The following is a 20,178-nucleotide window of genomic DNA, read 5'->3' as shown; positions in this document are numbered from 1 at the left end:
CAAGAGGTACATTTTAAAAAATTATCTTTATTTAGGTTTCTGATTCAGCACATGTATCAAAGACTAATCAACATAAAGGAGTAAATAAGACATTAATTGGAAGTCTTACATCTCTCTAAACTCTGACCAAGAATGTCAAGATTGCCACTATTACCAGAACTCCAACCTAGTCAAGCTGTAGACAAGCTATCATGAACAACATACAGTGTGCACGGATACGCAGAGGCAAAAGGCATGCTAGCACTTGGCTCTCTTTTCCTTGTTGACATCTTTCCGTTTGACAGTCCACTTTTGCTTTCCAGGCTAAGTTCCAAATAAAGTCCAAAGAAGGCTCACGGTCAACCTGACCAGATACTCTTCTGGAGGAATGCATTCTTAAACTGTTGTGCCTGCAACTTTGTTTTCTGCCAGGATGAAGTTCAGACCGAGATGTATAATACAATCTAGATGACGGTGCAGACTAAGAACTAAAGTTGAGCAGTAACCCGAGTTAAGGCATGAATGCACACACGCACACGTGCACACACACACACAGCACCCACACTATCATAGACATAGGATTCCTTCAATTGCCCAACAAGAGGCAAACTGGGCTTGGCAGTTAATCACAACTGCTGAGCATTCTAGAAAATGCTCCCTATAACTTTATGCTAACAGCTGTGTGTATGTTTTATCAAAAAAAATTTAAAGAAAAAAAATAAAAAACAAAGAACACCACCAAAAACCTAAAAACCCCTTAATCTCTTACAATGGCTCTTGAGCATGGAACTTGTGTAGCAGCGTCAATGGCTGGCTCTTTAACAATTTGGAAATAAAAGGTTGTTTTACTATGTATTTCTTTGGTAGTCATCACTACAAAGTTTTCAGTGTTGGTTACCTATAAGACAAGTACTAGACAGAAGTTACATAGAAATATTTCTTCTGTACTGATAAGATACAAATATTGAGCTCTCGAAGCACAAGTTACTATGCTTTTTCTTGCCTTATAGGGCATCCTCTACAAGCAAGGCTTCGTGCAGGAAAAGTTCATGTCTACCTAACAAAAGGTGACACATGTTCTATTTTCCTACAATTGAACAATTAACAAAAATTCACATTATCAATTATTTCTGGTTGAATCCATTAGAAGCCAATTACAAAGGGACAGCAGCACTTGGTGTCAAAGCCACATTCTGGTCACACATTCATTCCGTGGTTGCTAGTCAGTATCTCAGGAGCTCAGAATTTAAAGCTCCTTTCAATCAACAAAGGAGTAAATTAAATGAAATCTTAAATACTTCCACCATATGCCAAATTTCTAGAATTCTGTCTAGAATGCCAGCATGCTTGATGAGAGAAAGCAGTTCAGAGCCCAGAGAGGTGTCAGGTATTAGGTAAGTTAATTTGGTTTTGTATAAAAGGCATGGTAATCTGGCAACAGAGTACTTATCCTATTAGCAGCACAGTGGTAGCCAAGGGTCTCTGTCTGCAAGACAGGAAAAGGAAGCTATTGAAGCCACTGTTGCTCCCACCTGCCTGCAGGATGGCTACTGATTTTACAAAGGCCTTCTGGGAGTCAATCCAGGGTTCACCTGGGCAGGTGGGCAACAGAATGGCAGTAACCATGTCCAGCTCCCATGAGAAGTGCCCAACTGAGGGAAGTCAGCTTCCACTAGGTGAGGGGGCTTCTTGCCTTTATGGGCTCAGGATGTGAATCTTATGGGTCCCTGGTGGCTAAACAACTGCTAAGAAATTGTCCTAGCAGGTACTGCCCAAGTGTTACAGGCTCCACATGGGGTTGTCAAACACTTTAAAAGGACGTGAAACATCATAAATTCAAAAGAGTAGTGTTTGTTCTATCAGTTCTAAATGTCTGCAGGGAGAAGCAACTAGAATTATGCTGAAAAGTGCTGTTGAAGCTGTGTTTTATTTGGAAGCGAAATGAGCATAGGGAACCAGTAGTAGGTATCTGCATTAGTCTGAATGTCAAGAACCTGTCTCTAAAAGGCATTTATTAGGAACTGTTTGCTCACTCTGAGTGCTTTTTTAAAATTCACCATATGGCAATGTTTTAATTTTTGTGCTTTCAGGAGGTAAATAAATGAATAGAAAGCTGAGGAAGATCATTACATATGGACTTTTCTTATTTGAGTGCAAGATACTATCCACAGCATTGACATCTATAATCTCACAAAAGATTCTTGTAAACACACACCATATTTCTCCTATAAGAAAAACCGAGAACTGTACCATGAAGGCAAAATTTGTTTGCCTACTCTCAGAATTCCTAGGAATGGAAATGTACCAGGATGGTCAGTGAGCTGTTGGGTGAAATCCCAGGTTTGACATGGCCCAGTCTGATCATATGAAAAACCTAAAGCCTCAACAGTTCAATGCCAAACTTCTTCCCCGCATCTGAGAACTGTACTATGATTATGTATATTACAGATACATTATAAATAAAATTTATATAGACCTACGATTTCTTCCAAACAATTGAGGAGTGATGTTCTCAGTTTGGGGCTGGAAGCAGGAAGAGGTGAAAAAATCTTATTGTTGCTTTCACTCTCAAGTTCTTAAGATGCTAATCAAACACTATTATCCAACAAGACTTTTTTCATTCTGTTAACTCTTAAATATGCATTCGAAGGCAAAAATGGAGGTTTCTATACTGTACAATATTAAATATCTACAATGTCATGGTTCCTTATTTTTAGGAGTGTGTTCAACAAAGAATTAGCTATTAGAGATGGTTGTCACAAAACATGGACTCTTAAAAATTACTGATAAATTTTCAGTTCTCTGATTATATCCAACAGATACACATTCTCATCATAAAATATACATTCTCTAGTAAGTTATTTTCATCCACAGCATATATAAATATGCAAACACAGGTGGTAAAAATCACTTTACTACCAAAGTACAAAACAATAACTGCTAAAAAACAAAAATTAAGGTGTTGCAAGTATTAAGAGTGACTCAGAGTTCCACTGCAAAGTGAAACCAAATGATCTATTTGTGCTAAACGAATGGAAATAATGTATTCAGAATATACTTCTTTGTACACTGCACTTGCTTATACTGGGCGAAATAAGCAGCCATCAACGCTAATGTGCTACTTTCCTCTAGACCTCTCTTCTGCCAAGCAACACAGTATTTTATGGCTATGATGCCAGCATATTCCTATAATGTCCATTTCAAATAGTAGTTTCTAATAGTATTTTGCACCTTTAAAACATTTGTTCAAACTCTATTTTAGGAGAATGCAAGTGAAGAAAGGAAGGGGAAATATCACGTTTTTGTTACAATCACATTGCCTTCTGCAGCAGGAATAGCATACTCTAATAAGCCATTGAAACCACTGGTGGGTAGGACAACATTTACCGACTCATGTAAGAGGGGGCCAGGTTAGGTACATTGACATTAAGGATAAAAGAATCACATCTTGATACACGATAATTATCCATCCCATGTATGTGGAGAAGTACAGCCATGTGATTCATTACTTTTGGCCATCTGTCCTACAAGAGACATGGATGGTGACATACACCAGAAATAACCTGTAAAAAGTGTATCTGTAGACAGCTCTATTAAACAGAACATATGTCTTGGGCACTGATTCATCTAACTTTCCATTCTGTACTGAAAGTTAGATTTTCAAAGGTCTGAATTGTAGTGCTAACTTATTGGCATGTTCAGTAAACACCATTAACATGGGAGAAGGGGGCTAATAACAGCTCGGTAATTTTCTGCAAATTCATGGGGGGAAAAAAAATGTAAGAAAGATATCCCTTTTTCTTTTACAAACCTAGAAGCCTGGAAAATGAAGCTCTGGGGCCAAGCAAAACTGCACACTGCTGCTGAATTACCAAATACCGAATAGCAAATGTTCCAGCCAGGGAATGGACGTACATGAAGATTCAAGTAAAACACTGATGGAGAAAGTCGTCTGGTTAGTGTTGTAGACCCACAACACTGGCTGCGTTTCTGACAGACATTTACAACACAATGAATAGTGAAGCCTAGATAACCTCAGTGCAAATAGGTCAGATCCAAATATGCCAGGGAAGGAAGCCTTTGGCGTTGAGTAGACGGCTCCATTGGACGAGTCCCAACTTGAAATTCAGACTAAGCACATGCATTAAGGCTGGGAGGAGGGGTGCACCGAATGTTGCGAAGGGCTGGGCTGCGAGGTGGCTGCCGAGGGGACCGCGGGCTGCATGGGTGGCGGAGGTGGAGGCGGAGGCGGCTGGACTGGGGTCTGTGTGTTTGGAGACGGAGGCGGCGTGGGCCGCTTGAATTTGTCAGGACTGTTGCTTCTCCGTGGTGAAGGCCTCTGCAGAGGACAGGAACAGCAGGTCAGTCTAGACATAGATAGCTCATCTCTAACACAGGCTGACTTGGCATGGAGGCTAATGAAAAACTGACCAACGAAGACAAGAAACCAGAGATTTCCTTCTTTATCCCTCCTGGTTTCTGAACTAGTAAGGACAACTTCAACAAGGCAATATTTACACCTATGAAAAAGCTATACAAAATCACTATAAAACTTGCATTGACCAAACACTGAACTTGGGCCCTTCAATGAGACAGCTGTAAAACTAAAAAATGGCTGCCACGTCATCCTCTTAAATCTTTTCTGTGAGTTACATGTCCCTAATTCCTTCTGTCACTTGTCTCAAACAAATTTTTCATAGCCTGAAAGCCATAGCTCAACAAAAAAGTTCCTATTTTTACATAAAGTCCATCAAACTGGCAAAATGGCTTCAGATATACCTTAAATGCTTTCTTAAAATAGAGTTCTTTGAAATACTCTCTTATTGGAAATACCCTCAATTCTCTCCAATTCTCTAACGCTACTAGCTACATTTCTAACTGCTCTATTAGTTAACTGTATTGCCAATTCTAAAGAAAACACTCCCTCAAGTAGAGTTTGAACCAGATGCACTTAAGCTTCCTTCTAATCCCAGGAAAGATAATTCTGATAAAGCTAGAAACAAGGCTAACTCCAGGAAGAAAAGTGAGGGTCAGGGAACTGTGAAGGTACAGACAATAAATATCTTTAGACACTGTGGCAGAAAAAATATAATTCTTTATTGGAAGGAGTTGGCCAGAGTTCAATCAAAGCATTGGTCATGGTTCAAATTATATTTCACAAAGGTAACTGTTCACAGGAAGTGAAGGTGAAGTTTTGTCTCCTGGGAAGTATTTTAGTTTCAACACCAGAATTTAGTATCGAACTGTTGGGAAGTCTCTATAGTCTTAAGCTGAACTAGTGGGGGAGGCAGGATGAGAGAGAAATGTCTAAGGGCATCAATCCTGGTCTCCCAAAGAGGATAGCTGGTAGTACCATCAGGAGTAAAAGTGCTGCTTCCTACCCCATGGACACTTACTGTGATACCATGGGATGTTCCCATGTGCTGCACATGAAGACCCGGGGAATTGTAGTAAGACATTCCGGCTCTAGTCAGTGAAGTTGGTGGCGTGAAACCAACTGTGTGACTTGCATATGATAGACCTGAAACATAACAACAAATTAAGTATCATTTCTAACTCAACTATCTGATGTCTTCAACTATCTAGGAGGTTTTAAAATGCAGAAGTTCAATCACTCACAAAAATAAAAACAGATGAGAAGAGTGGTGGACCCACTGAATGGTATGCCAGATAACAAGGGATATAAAAGTTAAGCCCTGGGACAGAACAGAAAGGCCAGGAATAAACCCATGCATACATGGTCAACTGGTCTTCAGTGAGGGCGCCAAGAATACACAATGGGGAAAGGACAGTCTCATCAGCAATGGTGTTGAGAAAACTGGATAGCCACATGCAAATGAATGACATTAGATCTTTATCTTCTATCACACATGAAGATCAACTCAAAATGGATTAAAGACTTAAATGTAAGACCTGAAACTGTAAAACTCCTAGAAGAAAAATTGGTCTTTGACATTGGTTTCAGCAATGATTTCTTGGATATGACACCAAGAAAGCACAGACAACAAAAGCAAAAATAAATAAGCGGGACTACATTAAACTAAAAAGCTTCTGCACAGCAAAGGAAACCATCAGAGTGAAAAAAATCAACCTATAGAATGGGAGAAAATATTTGTAAACTATATATAAGGAGTTAATATCCAAAATATATAAGTAACTTCTATGACTCAATAGCAAAAAAAACCTCCAAATAACCTGATTAAAGGTGAGAACCTGATTAAAGAACTTGGACAGCTCTCCAAAGATATACAAATGGCCAATAGGCATATGAAAAGATGCTCAACATCACTAATCAGGGAAATGCAAATCAAAACCACAATGATATACCACCTCATACCTGTTAGGATGGCCATTATTTAAAAAAAACAAAACCAAAAAAAAAACCCCAAAGATTAACAAGTACTGGCCAGGATATGGAGAAAAGGGAACCCCTTACATACTGCTGATGGGAATGTTAAATGGTACGGCTGCTATAGAAATTAGTATGGAGATGACTCAAAAAATTAAAACTAGAACTACAACACGATCCAATGATCCCACTTCTAGGTATTTATTCAAAATAAATGAAATCAGTATCTCAAAGAGATACTAGCACTCCCATGTTCACTGCAGCATTATTCACAATAGCCAAATGTGAAAGCAACCTAACTGTCCATCAATGGAACATGTGGTCTATAAGGGCATAATAGAATACTATTCAGTCTTAAAAACGGAAATCCTGTCATTTGCAACAACACAGATGAACCTGGAGAACATTAGGCTAAGTGAAATAAGCCAGTCACAGCAGAACAAATACTGGATGGATCTACTTACATGAGGAATCTAAAATAGTCAATCTCAAAGAAACAGTAGAATGGTGGTTGCTAGGGACAGGGGGAGGCAGAAATGGGGAATGGGTATAAAGGTATAAAGTTTCAGTTAAATAAAATGAATAAGCTATAGAGAGTTGCTGCACGACATTGTACTTATAAGTTAATATTGTATTATACACTTAAGAGGATAGATCTCATGTTTGGTGTTCTTATCGTAACAATAATATTTTTAAAAAGCCAAGCCTTACCAGGAGTTCAACCGAGATAAGGAAAGAAACAGAAAGACATGAGAAGAAACAAGAATAAAGTAGAAAAAAATAGAGCAATGGGGTAAAAACCAGATGCAAGGAAAACAGAAATGTCAAAGGATATATCAACAATGAGACAGGACCGTGTGTGTGTGTGTGTGTGTGTGTGTAGATATATCAACAACGAGACAGGACCGTGTGTGTGTGTGTGTGTGTGTGTGTGTGTGTGTGTGTGTGTAGCAGCCATAACAGCAAACAAAACCATTGAGAACTTTGCAACTTGAGAATATCCAATACAGGGGACAAAAACCCTATATAGGCTAATAGTCCCTGAAAGAAGCTGATATTTAAGGAAAAAACCGCCCCAACCAATCCACTATCATGTTCAGCATAGTCTTCACCTAGGACCCCAGAATCACCTCCCAAGTGTTTTAAAAAGAACAGGTGACTAGACTCTTACTATTAGATAGGACTGGGTTGGAGTCCAAACATCTATATTTTGAAAATGTTCTGAAAGTGATCTTCGCCTACATGCAGCATTAGCAGCCTTGGTCTTCAGAGTTAGGTGCAGAAGGTTCTTCTGTTCTGGGGCATCACTTTATTTACCACTGCACAAATGTAGCTAGTTGTCTTTATATCTTTGAGTTTCCAACAGCTACCAGGATATCGAGCACAGGGTAGGCTCCATACGAATGAATGGAGTAAAAATAGAATTGAAGGAGCAATTTGGGGGAGTTTGGATAGGAACTACCTATTGTCAATTGATTTGCACCTAGGATCCGTTATTGGATGCCAAGCAATATGAACTCTACTTATCGCTTTTCTGCATTACATGAAAAGAACAACCTGTTAAGAATGCTTTTCTATACTGTCTTTTTGCTGCCATGACTGAGATAATCAGCCTCCAAGCTTTCCTTTGGTTGCCCCACCACAGGACTTTTCTATGCCCTCAACATCTAACGCTAAGAGTTTATTTCTTGATTTGACTATCAATCACTGATGCTTTCTACATATTTCTATTTCCAATTGTGGATTTTTGATTTGCATCTACAAAATGGAAGTCTGGGATAAAGTACAAGTCTTTGGGAGCTAAGCAGTCACTTAATGTGATGTTTACTGGTATCGAAAGGAATTCATTGATCTGGGAGAGGAAAGACAACGTTTTCTTTGAACAACTTTGAGGAATAAAGCCCTAATTGTATTTCTTATGAAAATGATGACATTTATGAGAAAGACCATAAAAATGGATCCTTATTCCCAAGTCGGGGATTCAATTCATTAAAAAAAAAAATCTAGTCTATTTTCCAATATTACTAGGTTAATTTTTTTGAAGGGTAATTATGAGTATGTTAAGCCACTAATCGAGAATCTTCAAAGACTCCCTATAGTCTACCTAACTTAAGAAAAACAATTCCTTCTCTGTTATAAAGGACTTCTTCACTGGCTTGAAACTATTAAATATCCTCTGAGGCTCTAGGTCAGTGGTTCTCAACTGCAAGGATCAAAGCCCTGCTTGCCTCACCCCAAACCAAATGAATCAGAATCTCTAGGGAGTTGGGCCCTAGGGCAGCCAGTGATGAGAACCACAGAGATCTTACTGCTGCTGACTGAGGCCTCTGTGTCTCTGTTCAGCGTGCCCTCTGCCTAGAAATGTCTTCCCTTTACCACAGGCCTTGCTTCTTCCTTCCCCCACTGTCAATCAGCACCGCACACACCCTTTGGAGAGGCAAAGCACCTGGACTTCGGAGCCAGACGGCCAGATAATCTTGGATCCCAGCTCTGACGCTTGGCACTGAGTGATAGCAGACAAGTAACTTAATCTCACTGTATTTTAGATTCTTCAACTATCAAATGGGATCACTGTAGCCACCTCTCAAGGTTGCTGTGAGGATGAAATGAGTTAATATCGCAAAGTGCTTTGAGAGTCCCCGGCAAAAGCAAGGGCTCAATAAGCCTTAGCATTAACTCCTGTCGAGGCCCACTGTGCAAGCTCTCCAAGCTGCGAGCTCTCAGTTCTTTGAACCTCTTTTTAAACTGTTTTACCTTGAGGTTGTAAAAATTATTATTATAACTTTTTATTTTGAAATAGTTCGTAATTCACAAGAAGTTGCAAGAATACTACAGGGTTCCCGTGTGCCTTTCACCCAGCTTCCCCTGACAACATCCTACATAAAGACAGTACATTGTCGAAACCAGGAAATTGACATTAGTATGACACTGGTTACTAAGGTTTGGCCTTTATTCAGATTTCATCCGTTTTTGCATGCTTTCTTCATGTCAATGCATGTGTACAGCTCAATCATCCTCCCCTTAATTCTAAGCCCTGGCAATGACTGATCTGTTCCCCATCACTATAATTTTGCCACTCTGAGAATGCTTTAGAAATGGAATCATACAGTATGTCACCCTTTGAGATTAGCTCTTTCCATTCAGCATAATGCCCCTGCCATCCATCCAGGTTGTATGTATCAATAGTTAATTCCTTTTTATCGCTGAGTAGGATTCCATTGAATAGACGTACTGACATTTATTTAACTACTTAACTTTTTAAGAGTACTAAAATATATAAAATTTGGGAAATTTATGATATCTGGCCTCATATTATGAGTTGTTTTTTTTTTTAAACCACTTTTCCCTGTCCTATTGTTGATTATAAGCTCTTAGAGGCCAGAGACCACACCTTACTAATTTTTGCTTTAAGTTCTAATCAACATGCATCCCACCCTCTGGCCCAGGAACGTAATAATGGACAAAAATCCAAAAAAAACACCTAGTTTGAAATTGCCAAACCACAAACACCAGCTTATTAAACAGAATAATATGGTTTTATAAAACCATTGCTGGAATAAACTTCTCTTGCTTTGGTATGGAAATGCATTAACTCCAGCAAAAAATTTAAGATTTCACTATTTTATTGTCAAGTTCAAATTTAAAAGTTGATTAAAGGCAATTCATGGTCATAAAAACAAATAAACAGTAGGCAAACAAATAAACAGCAAGCAAAATACAGCAAGATACAAAAGTATTTCATAATATATACAAAACCAACTACCTAAGGGAAAACTGCAAGGTACCAGGGTAGGGAGAAGAGACATATGAAAACACTAAAACATTAACACTGCCTTTAGATGGAAGAATTCTGGCTGATTTTATTTCTGCTACTTTATACCCTCTGATTGCCTCAATTTTTCTTTAGTATCTCTTTGTGAAAGAAAAAAATTTTGGAAACAAAGGCACACACCTTTTTTCCCCTTTAAAAACTTTACACACAGGTTATATATGTGAAAACATCCTTTGTAAAAATTCAATCCTCTCTAAAAATTCAAATAATTTAGATGTAACTTCCTCCCTGATCTGGTTCCTGTCCCTTCCAGATTGCAGCAGTTTCTCACTCCATCCAAACCGATCTAAGGTCAGCAGTGAGTTTTGTGTTTCCACGTGCAACTGCCCTGGTCGCCACTCCTCATTCCACCTGACCTTGCAGCTGACTCAGCCGGCCCCTCCCTTCTCACTGAAACACTTTGTCTTGACTTCAGTGACATTGTATACTAATTGCCTTTCCACATTTCTGGCAGCAACTTCCTAGTCTCCTTTGCCAGGTTTTCTTCCTATACCTGACCTCTAAATACTATATATTCTCATAGCCCACATGTAAGGAATAGAGAGTTACTGCTACCTCAAGGGTGGAGTATCGACATGTATTATTTGGAATTCTAACACATTTGTCTCTTCTCCCTTATTTATTTATTCAGTCATTTATTCATATCAGTAAGGATTTAGGACATTTGTTTTATGTTTGGATTATATTATAATCAAATGTTACAATATTTCTTTATTGCTCAAATTGTTCCAGTTTTTGTGTTTGGAAGCTCCTTTATCCCTCTGACATATCACCTTTATTTTGTTTTCTGAACACTTCTTTTCTTGCACTACAAGATGTCCCAGACTCATCTTGTATGTTCCATGCCCCTGCCCTAGAAACGTTCATTTTTCCAAGTAGTCCTAGTTTTTTCACTGGAGAATGGAATCAGGAACCAAGATCTGGGTGCTGGGTATGCTCACTGCTATTAGGGTGCAGACCTATTTTTAGACTTTATTATTGCCTATCCCCGATTTAGACACATCAAAACATGTTAACTGGGAAAGTCCTTTTCTTAGGCTGTATAAAGTAAGGGACAACCTGAAAAATAATTGTTGAAAAGTAACATTGGTGCCAAATGTAATACACATAGAGAAGTCCACATATAACCAAGAGGATGTTTGGTAAGTTCTAGGCTATATATCTTTCAATCGAATTGTGAAATAGGATGCAAAATATTTCAAGTGAGTGAAAATGCAAGATTTCCAATGTTAACCAAAAATGGAAAGGGAAGAAGAAGAGCCAAACTGTTTACAATAGAAATGAACACTAGTCAAACAGCACATTTCCATTAAGGAAGTGATTAGATATTCTTAATACTGAGAACTGCAAATTTTTCCAATAAAATCTAAAGTGAAAAGAAAACTAAAATATTCAGGTTTCGGTGATCTATTATGTATAGCACTGCAATGTATTAGATTAGAATGGAGTAATTTTGCTGCCAAATAGGAGACAAAATCTACTTTGATGATATTATAGAACTTAAAACAGAATAAAAATACTCTCATTTTGGCTAGCTGAAAGGGAAAAAAATCTAAGTGTTACTTATTATATAGTTTAATGAAAATCAAATAGTTTATCCATCCAGTCAAGTCCCACACTTGATATAGGTCACTCTCTGGGTACAGGTGCAGTGAAAGTCAAAATTATATAAATGGAATCCAAGATTTTCCTGCAGAACATTTGTTATAATAGAAGTAGTATTCCCAACCAAGATCTGACATTTGCTTTTTTCTCTTTTCAATGATTGTAATACTCTTTTTAATCAAATTGGAAATTATATGTCTCTAAGGATTTCTTTAGGCTTAAAGAAATCAAACAGGGTATTAAATTATACTAACTATGAATCAGCATCACCATCAACTACAAAATAACCTCCATCTTGCTGCTTCTTGACTCACAAATTCCCTTCACATCAATAAATCAGAAGGCAAAAAAGACCTTTATCATGGTAATGAAACTCAAGGGCTATTTTGGGAAAACTGACAGGCAGCCTAGAAGAGAAGCTTCTGCAGAGAGACTTAAGGCCACTGGAGGGTAGGGGAAACAAAAGTCAGGAGCATCCTTTTCGGAAGAACAAGGGGTGATGATCATGCCATGGATCCAGGATAGAAAGTCCTTTTGGTCTGCAGTCAGCCCCTCCTTATCCCGCCTGACACTAGAGAGTACGTGGGTCTAAAGGTCCAAAGGCTGCCAGCTCGTGCTGGACTGTATCTTTTGATTGTCTCCTCTTAAGTGGAAAAAAAAAAAAAAAAAAGTCACAGCAGCACAGTGCTGGGCTAGAACCTAAACTAACAAAACCAAGCCTTTTCTATCTCACGCTATCTATCTACGGCAACCTGCATTACAGTGCCGTTCCCCTTTATGAACCCTAAGGACATCTCTCATTTTAATTATTAAACAAAATGAAATGTCACTCTAAGGCAAAGCTGTTTTACTTGCTAAAACCTTCACACTACCACCCTTCAAAGCAGTCACCTCACTCTATTGTGAAGCGCCTCTTTCACCCCACCCCACCCCCACACTTTTCTCTCCAACTCTTGAAAATCTGTTTACCAGCAAGCACAAGAAAATCAGTCTCCTCATTTTGGTCACAAGATGCAATCCTTTGGCCTGCCACCCTTTCGTCTCCCTCCCCTCCTCCCCGCTGCACTCAGCTGGCCACCCATCCCCTCCTCTGTTTCCTTTTTCTCCCCAGCTGGATCATTTACTTGCCCTCCTGGCCTGAGAGCCCCATGCAGTGCTGGTACAGAGCCAGAGACTTCAGGGAGAGAGTTTTTGGGGTCAGATGAGACAAGCAAGCCTTTTTGGCTTGCTGAGAGCAAAGCCAGTAGCAGACTGCCTGACAGAAGTTCGTTCTTTCTTCTATAGCCTGCCTAGTGCGGCCAGGTCCCACTCACAAACCACTGGAAATATCAGGAGGCAGCTCATGCTAGAAAGAACACAGAGGCTTTGGCAACAGCGACACCCTGCCTTGCCACTTCCTGGCTGTGTGACCAGTATTAGTGAACCTCTGAATTGCTGCTTCCTCATTTTAACATGGGAAAAATGATGCCTGTGTCAATTATTCTGAGGATAAAAATGAGATAACATATGGGGAATATAGTAAAAGAACCCATAAAAGATGAGTTACGATGCATATTGGAAATCTACCCACGGTTTCTGTACATCTGTTGGCACTTAAAATCACAATCAAAGACAGTTGTCTTTTTAAAAAGGTGTTTTGAAGTCAAATTCCTTTTAGGTTTTAAAAAAAAAAATGCTACAGCATTTATGCTTAAAATTTGGAGCTAAGACTCTCAGCCTTGATAGTGATTTGTTTTTGATGTTTTTGAAAGACACAACCATCTTCTATTTATAAGATGTTTATACACTAGAAGGGAACATAATCAGGTGTTGCCTATTAAATGTACCAGAAATCAGTCACTCAAGTAGCCAAAGACACGAGCTCACCGGGTGATATGGGCCTGCTTGAACTCGGAGAAGGTGTGTAAGGGATTGGGCTGGACACAGTGCGAGGTCTTAATCCTTGTGCAGACATCTCGTTAAAATACCTAAGAGAGAGGAAGACATGATCAGAACCACTATTTAAACAGTACTTATGAGACTTTTTATGAGAAAATGTTTGGGGTTCACATCTTGAGGTCAAAATCCTGAATGTTTATAGAGTGATGCTATAGCTAGGAGACATTTATATAATGAATTCCAGAGTTACACCATTCCACAGTTCGACAAATCTCATGCCACAGCAGCACAGGTTAGGGGATCCAGGAAGTTTTAGCTGCCGATGAGGCCTGGTGACAGAGCTGTGCCATACAACAGAGAGGATCAGCCTTTTTTCCATCACACAACAGCTATGTAGAAATTCACCTCCACTGTCCCAAGAGCTACAAAGATGCCCACGTTTCAATCGCTACATTTACGTTGTTATTTGAAACTCAAAACCAAGCAAGCCCTCTGAGATTTATGTCATCAAATTAAAGCTTAAAGATACATATTCCTGTGAACTGAACATCAACTGTTTACAAGCAAGCCTTGCCTAAGTGACAGTCACATAATAGAATTTAATAAAAGGCACGAGTTGCGAGCACCTACAGCTGGTCACACTTGGCCACACCATGCTGAGTCTGACTTCTTCCCGGAAAATTTGGAAGTCACACCAGACCTGAGAGGAATGCTGAAGTGTGATCATCAGGAACATCAGCTTTCACTCTGTGAAACAAGCACAGCATGCTGACACAGAGAAATTTCTGCTTGAGAGACTTCCTGATAAACCATCCTCACAGGCCTTTGGCCACATATGTGTGCACCTTTATCCCAGTGAAGATCTCAGCCGTGGCGTCACCAGTTCACGTGAGGAACTTCAACACAGCCATTCTAAGCAGGTTTATTCAACTTCAGCAAAACAGGTTCCCTAATTTGACACGTATCTCTCAACTAGATACCCACCACTAATTCCTCCTACTGTCTTTAGAGCAGCCCACCATGTGGCACCGGGTGGGACTTCTCCTTGTAGTCTACATCACTAGGCAGCTAAGACGTCTCTTGTCGTCTTAGGTGCCAGACTATTTTCTTTCTCCCCAATGTGGTGTCATTCCTAGTAGAGAGAGAAATATTTATCGGACAGCTGTATTCTATCTGGGATAACCTGACCTACAAAAAGTAAGGCAAACCTTCTGGAGTGAATGCCAGTTTTGGAAAAATTTATTTGGAAACCTAAAGTAGCTTCAGTATTGTCATAGTAGTTAGAAAAAACTGTCCCCGAGAGAGTGTCTAATCCAAAATTGGGTACAGGATGCTGTATATGGTCTGTTCTGTGTCTTCAGGTAGTTAGTAAAGTCGTTGATAAGCTATTTAGTATTCCAGCTGATGTTCGTAGTCAAATGGTTCTCAGAAGATATGAATTTTAGAGGGTTTATAATACAGACTTTTGAGAAACAAATAATCTTTATTCTTTTCAAATGAAGGATACACATAGAAATTTAAAATTGGATAACCTGTTGTCTTTACAAATTTTTTTCTCAATACAAAAATATAGACTTTCATTATAGAAAATCTCACATTTTTCTTAAAACAATAATACCACTGTCCACAGCAAACTGAACAAAAGCTTTGTTAGTCCTCTAGATCTATTCCACAATAGAAACAGATGTGCTACTATTGCCTACATGTTTTTGGACTTGTTTTGGCATCAACAGTACTACCTGCCACAGGCATTAGCAGACCCTGGTCTCAGACACCGGATGCTCACACCTGCTGGAGGCCCTCGGTGATGCTCGGTCCCACCTCTCGTACTGGGGTATATTGGCCTGCATAAGGCCAGGCACCCCTGATCCAGAATGGGAAATTTCTCTGCAGAAATGATCTGGTTCAGAGAAAGGCTAATTCCCCAACTGTTGGGTTTCTCTGCTGATTGAACAATTTTTTCCACTTATGTTTGTTGCTTATCTTAACCACCACCTTATTCCCACGTTTAGAGGAGGAGAAAGAGGGAGATCTGGGTGAGCGGCAAATGCCGAGTCCAGAGACCATTTCCTCTAGTTAACCGAAGGATGACTCTTATTCCAGCCCATGCACAGTAGGGCAATAAGGGGGTTCAATGCTTGGGCTTAAAGAGATGAATGAAATATATTAGTTTTATTTTTTTAAAAGTAGTTGCAAAAAGGATCAAAAGTTATCAAGTGTGTTAAGGCAAGTCCTTGGGATTTCAACAACCTCTACCCGTCTCCTGCTAGTTCTTTTCAATTATGCCTGCATTTCTTTCTTCACACTGTACTACAGCTTGCTTATCCATTCACAGTACAGGAATTGATACGCTCCCACGCTTTAAACAGATATAACACAGGATTAGACTAATTCAGCAACAAATGCAAACCCTGCCTCCATTTTTCTCCCCACCAAATAGCTTTAAAGAGGCAATTTTTTCTTCTTTTTGTGTTTAAGGAAAATGATCAATCTTTTTCATTTACATCCCATTCTCAACATCTACTTTAATGTAGTGGTTTTCATCAGCACAAGAAATAAATATTTAAGCCATCTCCTTCTCTATCTAACAGTGCAAAGAGAAGGCTCATGGAGCCTGTTTTTTTTGTTTTTTTTTTTTTTTAAAGGCTCACAGCACATGCACATACCTTTCGTCATCCATTTCTAAGCTGGACTCGCTCTCAGAGAGCTGTCGACAAAGGGCTTCTCTTCTCTCCATCTCCCTCTGCAGCTTTCTCTGTAGCCTCAAGTTCTCTTCCCTCATGTGACGTTCCTCCTCCAGATACTGTGCCATTTTCTCTGAATCTGAAAAGCCAAGGTTATCAATCAAACCATGTTTCATGCAATCATACCCAAATCTTAAAAAAAAAAAAAGGCTCAAGTTCAGTGCCTATGCCATAGACAGAAGGAACTGTTTCAAGACAGTCTTTCTTGCTCTCACACACTCAGATGGAATCTGGATTTAAAGTTTATTCCAAGCATTGAAGTTTATCAATGATTTGCATTTAGAAAAATATATAGAAGGCAGTGCTGGGGGGTTAGGCATCTTCACTCCCACTCACTTGCACTCTAAAGTGCTTTATACGAAGAGGAATTGGTGGGACTGTAACTAAGTCCAGAAGGATTAGCTACCACAGCTCTTCTTTCTGTTGCTGGAGCTGGGAGAGGACAGAGCCCAGATTCTGCCCACGGGCTCCCCTCTAGGCACCAATGTGGCTGACTCTCATCTCCAGACCCAGTGAGTCACCTAGGGAGGCCTGTCACACTTGTCAACATGTTCACCGTGCATGGTGCTGGAGGCTGAGAGCCACTGCACTAGAGGAACACATGTGATAACAATTAACACTGGTTTTATGAAAACAGAGATTGACATAGCAGACAAGAACACTTCAGATTAATATTTCTAATGAGCCTAACTTGCGGCGTGTGCACAATTCTGTTGCCCTGACTTGTACACAACCTGAGTCAGACGGCAGGTAAAGATCTGTATACAGCCTGCACCTCATGGGATGGTGTCTCGCTTATGACGAATACTCCTCCCTCAGGAGCTGCCCCTTTTCTCCAGGTCTCCGCTCCAGCGCCTGTCTCCCAAGGCAGAGCTGGCTAGCCCTGCGGCCAGATGTTGGACTCAGGCTGAGCCATTCCTTCCCCCGGGAATCTGAAACGGGGAACTGACATCTTTATGGGGTTTCTGAGTCTCCTTCAGCTAAGTTCCCTGGAGCTATCACAATCCCTGCCTTTCTGAGGTTGCTCTTTGGCACACTCCACACCCTTCCAATGAAAGGCAAGACGTGCCTTCCGCCATCCCTTTCTGGTTTAATCTCAGACTGTTGTTACCAAGCAACCAAAATAATCTTAATATAAAACTTGGCATCTACCCATCTTTTTGCTTCACTTTTTCCTTGTATCAGTCAATAAACTTGAGAAAAGTAAAATGTCTATATTATTCTTTTTCTGAAAAACAACTATAAACTTGGAGTGGTCATGAGCACGTCTAAGAGTTTCGTACAGGATGCTGCTCCACATTATTAGCCCAGACCAAAACTGAAGGAAGAGGGAAGGAACTGAACGCCACACTGAGCATTTCTCTCCCACAAACTGACCCTACTTCAGCTCTCAATGTCCACCCAATTAGTTTCAGTTTTAAGCAACTCTACAAAGGTCTGGACTTTCAGCAAATAATGACTTTTGATGATAAATATTCAGTGATTTCCAAGACAGCATCATTACAGAATATACAAAAGTTCTAAGATATCCTTATTTTAGAAATTGAAATAAAAATACTAAAATTATTAAACACTCTTATGTGCACTAACACTAAATCCCTTGGTTGTTTTCAATCTAGCCAGAAACCCTGCTGTCTAATCCAGACAGAAAAATCTCTTTAATTGAAGGCATGCAGGGAAAATATTTACAAAGTACACTTTTAATATCAACGATTTCATCCCAAATATGCAAGTGTGCAGAATTTCTCACTTAACTCTACAGGCAGCACTGGATTGGCCCCTTGAAGTATTTACCGTTTCTAGAACTAGAAGGGAAACTGTTAGAGCCAGTTGACTTTCTTTTCCATAATAGGAATCCTCTAATGCCTTGTTGAAAGTGTGCTGGAGAGTGACACAGAATCCTTTGCAGAATTGAGAATTCATGAGGCTCCAAGAATAATTTTAGAGGAAACATTGTCTTTCAAAGAAAATGGCAATTGTTTAGCATATGCAGACTCAGCCAAGGGATCCTTAAACAATAATCTATAGATAAGAATATTCTGAAGTGTCCAGTTGGCAAAACATCCTGACAGTTCAGCAATTAACCTAGAAGCCAAAGGCACAGAGAAGGAACCAGGTCCAACACCTCTGGTGTCAGAATCAGGCACAGACAGCTGACATCATGGCATTCCTCAGGTGCGGTCTGCCACATCTCATTGGATTTACTCCCATGAGGCATCCTCCTTCCTCTTGCACTCAGAGCTCCCTAGTACTTAGGGGCCATAGCTTATATCTCCCCATCTCCAGTCATTTTCCAGTACAGTAGGTCCTCATTTAACATCGGCCGTAAGTTCTTGGAAACTGCGACTTTAAGTGAAACAATGTATGTAGGTGGTAGGAACTTAATTCTTGTTTATATCAATTAGCTTATGATAAAATTGGTTTGGTTATATGATTCATCTCATCTGTTTTCATGGAATATATGTAGTAGTTATCAATCTGAGGTATATGCTAGAATTACTTGTATATAATTTTGCTTGAAGTCGCAGTTCCCAAGAACCCATGGGCAATGTTAAGTGAGGACTGTGTTCAAAGATACTGTGAGCTAAGTCCAGACGGATTCCAAACAGGTGGCTCCCAAATGATCCAAAGGTGGCCTGCCCATTTTGCCTTCCCTTTCAAGTTCATGATTAGGAAATACCAATCCCAGACTCCACCCCAAACCAATTAAAGTAGAACCCCTGAGGAAGAGGCCTAGCCACAGGAGACTCCAATCTTTAACCATCACTGAGAACTACTGAGAGAGGTTCGAGTTCAGGTGCAGTTAGTGAAGCACCACCTGCCACAGCTGCATCCAAAGGAGGCTGGTTAGATGTAACCTAAGGAGAATGAAGCAGCTGGATGAGATAACGTCATTACTCATCCTCTAAGCTCAATCCAAACCACGGCAAGCAGCTAAGTGCCACTTGCTGCTTTTTCAGTTCAGCTTTCTCCGTCCTCACAAAATTAAAATAGCACTTACGGGTGCCTGTTGGTATCTGCGTTCTCTTTGAAGACCAAACAGCACAGTATGGAGCAAGAAGCAAGAACAAAAAATTCTTCCCAAATTTCTTCTAAAGATTCTGCTTGGGGCACGACAAACGAGTATAAATGAGGAAGAAAAATGCAACCTGATGGCACTGGAAAGAGTTCAGAAAGGTGTAAAAGGATATTTGTCTGCCCAACACAGCAAAAACTCAAAACCATCCTCAAATAATATTTGAGAAATCTCTGATTCATCTCATTTGTTTTCATGGAATATATGTAGTAGTTATCAATCTGAGGTATATGCCAGAATTATTTGTATTTAAAAAAAAAAAATTCAGAGGACAAGGCTGAGGACCAGGCTTGACCCCCAGAGAAAGCCCAGAAACCTGGATGCTGTTAGAATGATGGTCCCCTAAAGAAGTCCACATCCTAATCTCCAAAACCTGCAAATGCCATGACCACATATGATGACAAAAGGGCCTTTGCAGATGTGATTGAGCTAAAGACCTTGAGAGGGGGAGATTATTCTGGATTATGGGGGGGAGCGGTCAACACAGTCACAAGGGTCCTAATTACAGGTTACAGGAGGCAGGGGAGTCAGAGTGAAAGGAGACAAGACCACAGGAGCAGAGGTGGGAGTGATGCACTAGGAGGAAGGGACCAGGTGCCACAGAACGCAGGCAGCCTCCAGGAGCCAGAAGAGGCAAGGAAACAGTCTCTCCCACACTCTCCAGCAGGAACACAGCCCTGTGGACACCTTGATTTCAGTACAGTGAGTCTCATTT

General features: G+C 40.0%; 1 protein-coding gene across 1 annotated transcript in view; it reads right to left on the bottom strand.

The window, feature by feature from the left end:
* Positions 1-7: 7 nt before the first annotated feature.
* The window catches only part of CCDC6 (coiled-coil domain containing 6), a 109,011-nt gene continuing 88,840 nt past the window's right edge, over positions 8-20,178 (bottom strand). The window contains exons 6-9 of the mRNA XM_012657629.1: positions 16,310-16,466; positions 13,632-13,732; positions 5,376-5,500; positions 8-4,318 (exon numbers count right to left, since the gene is read on the bottom strand). Coding sequence (XP_012513083.1) covers positions 4,124-4,318; positions 5,376-5,500; positions 13,632-13,732; positions 16,310-16,466 — 578 coding nt within the window. The 3' untranslated portion in view covers positions 8-4,123. The remainder of the gene's footprint in view (positions 4,319-5,375; positions 5,501-13,631; positions 13,733-16,309; positions 16,467-20,178) is intronic.

This window comes from Propithecus coquereli, unplaced genomic scaffold (assembly GCF_000956105.1).
Source record: "Propithecus coquereli isolate 6110/MARCELLA unplaced genomic scaffold, Pcoq_1.0 Scaffold115, whole genome shotgun sequence".
In the NCBI taxonomy this organism is placed as follows: domain Eukaryota; kingdom Metazoa; phylum Chordata; class Mammalia; order Primates; family Indriidae; genus Propithecus; species Propithecus coquereli.
The sequence above is the reverse complement of the archived record's forward strand: the minus strand, read 5'-3'. Positions and strand labels throughout refer to the sequence as shown.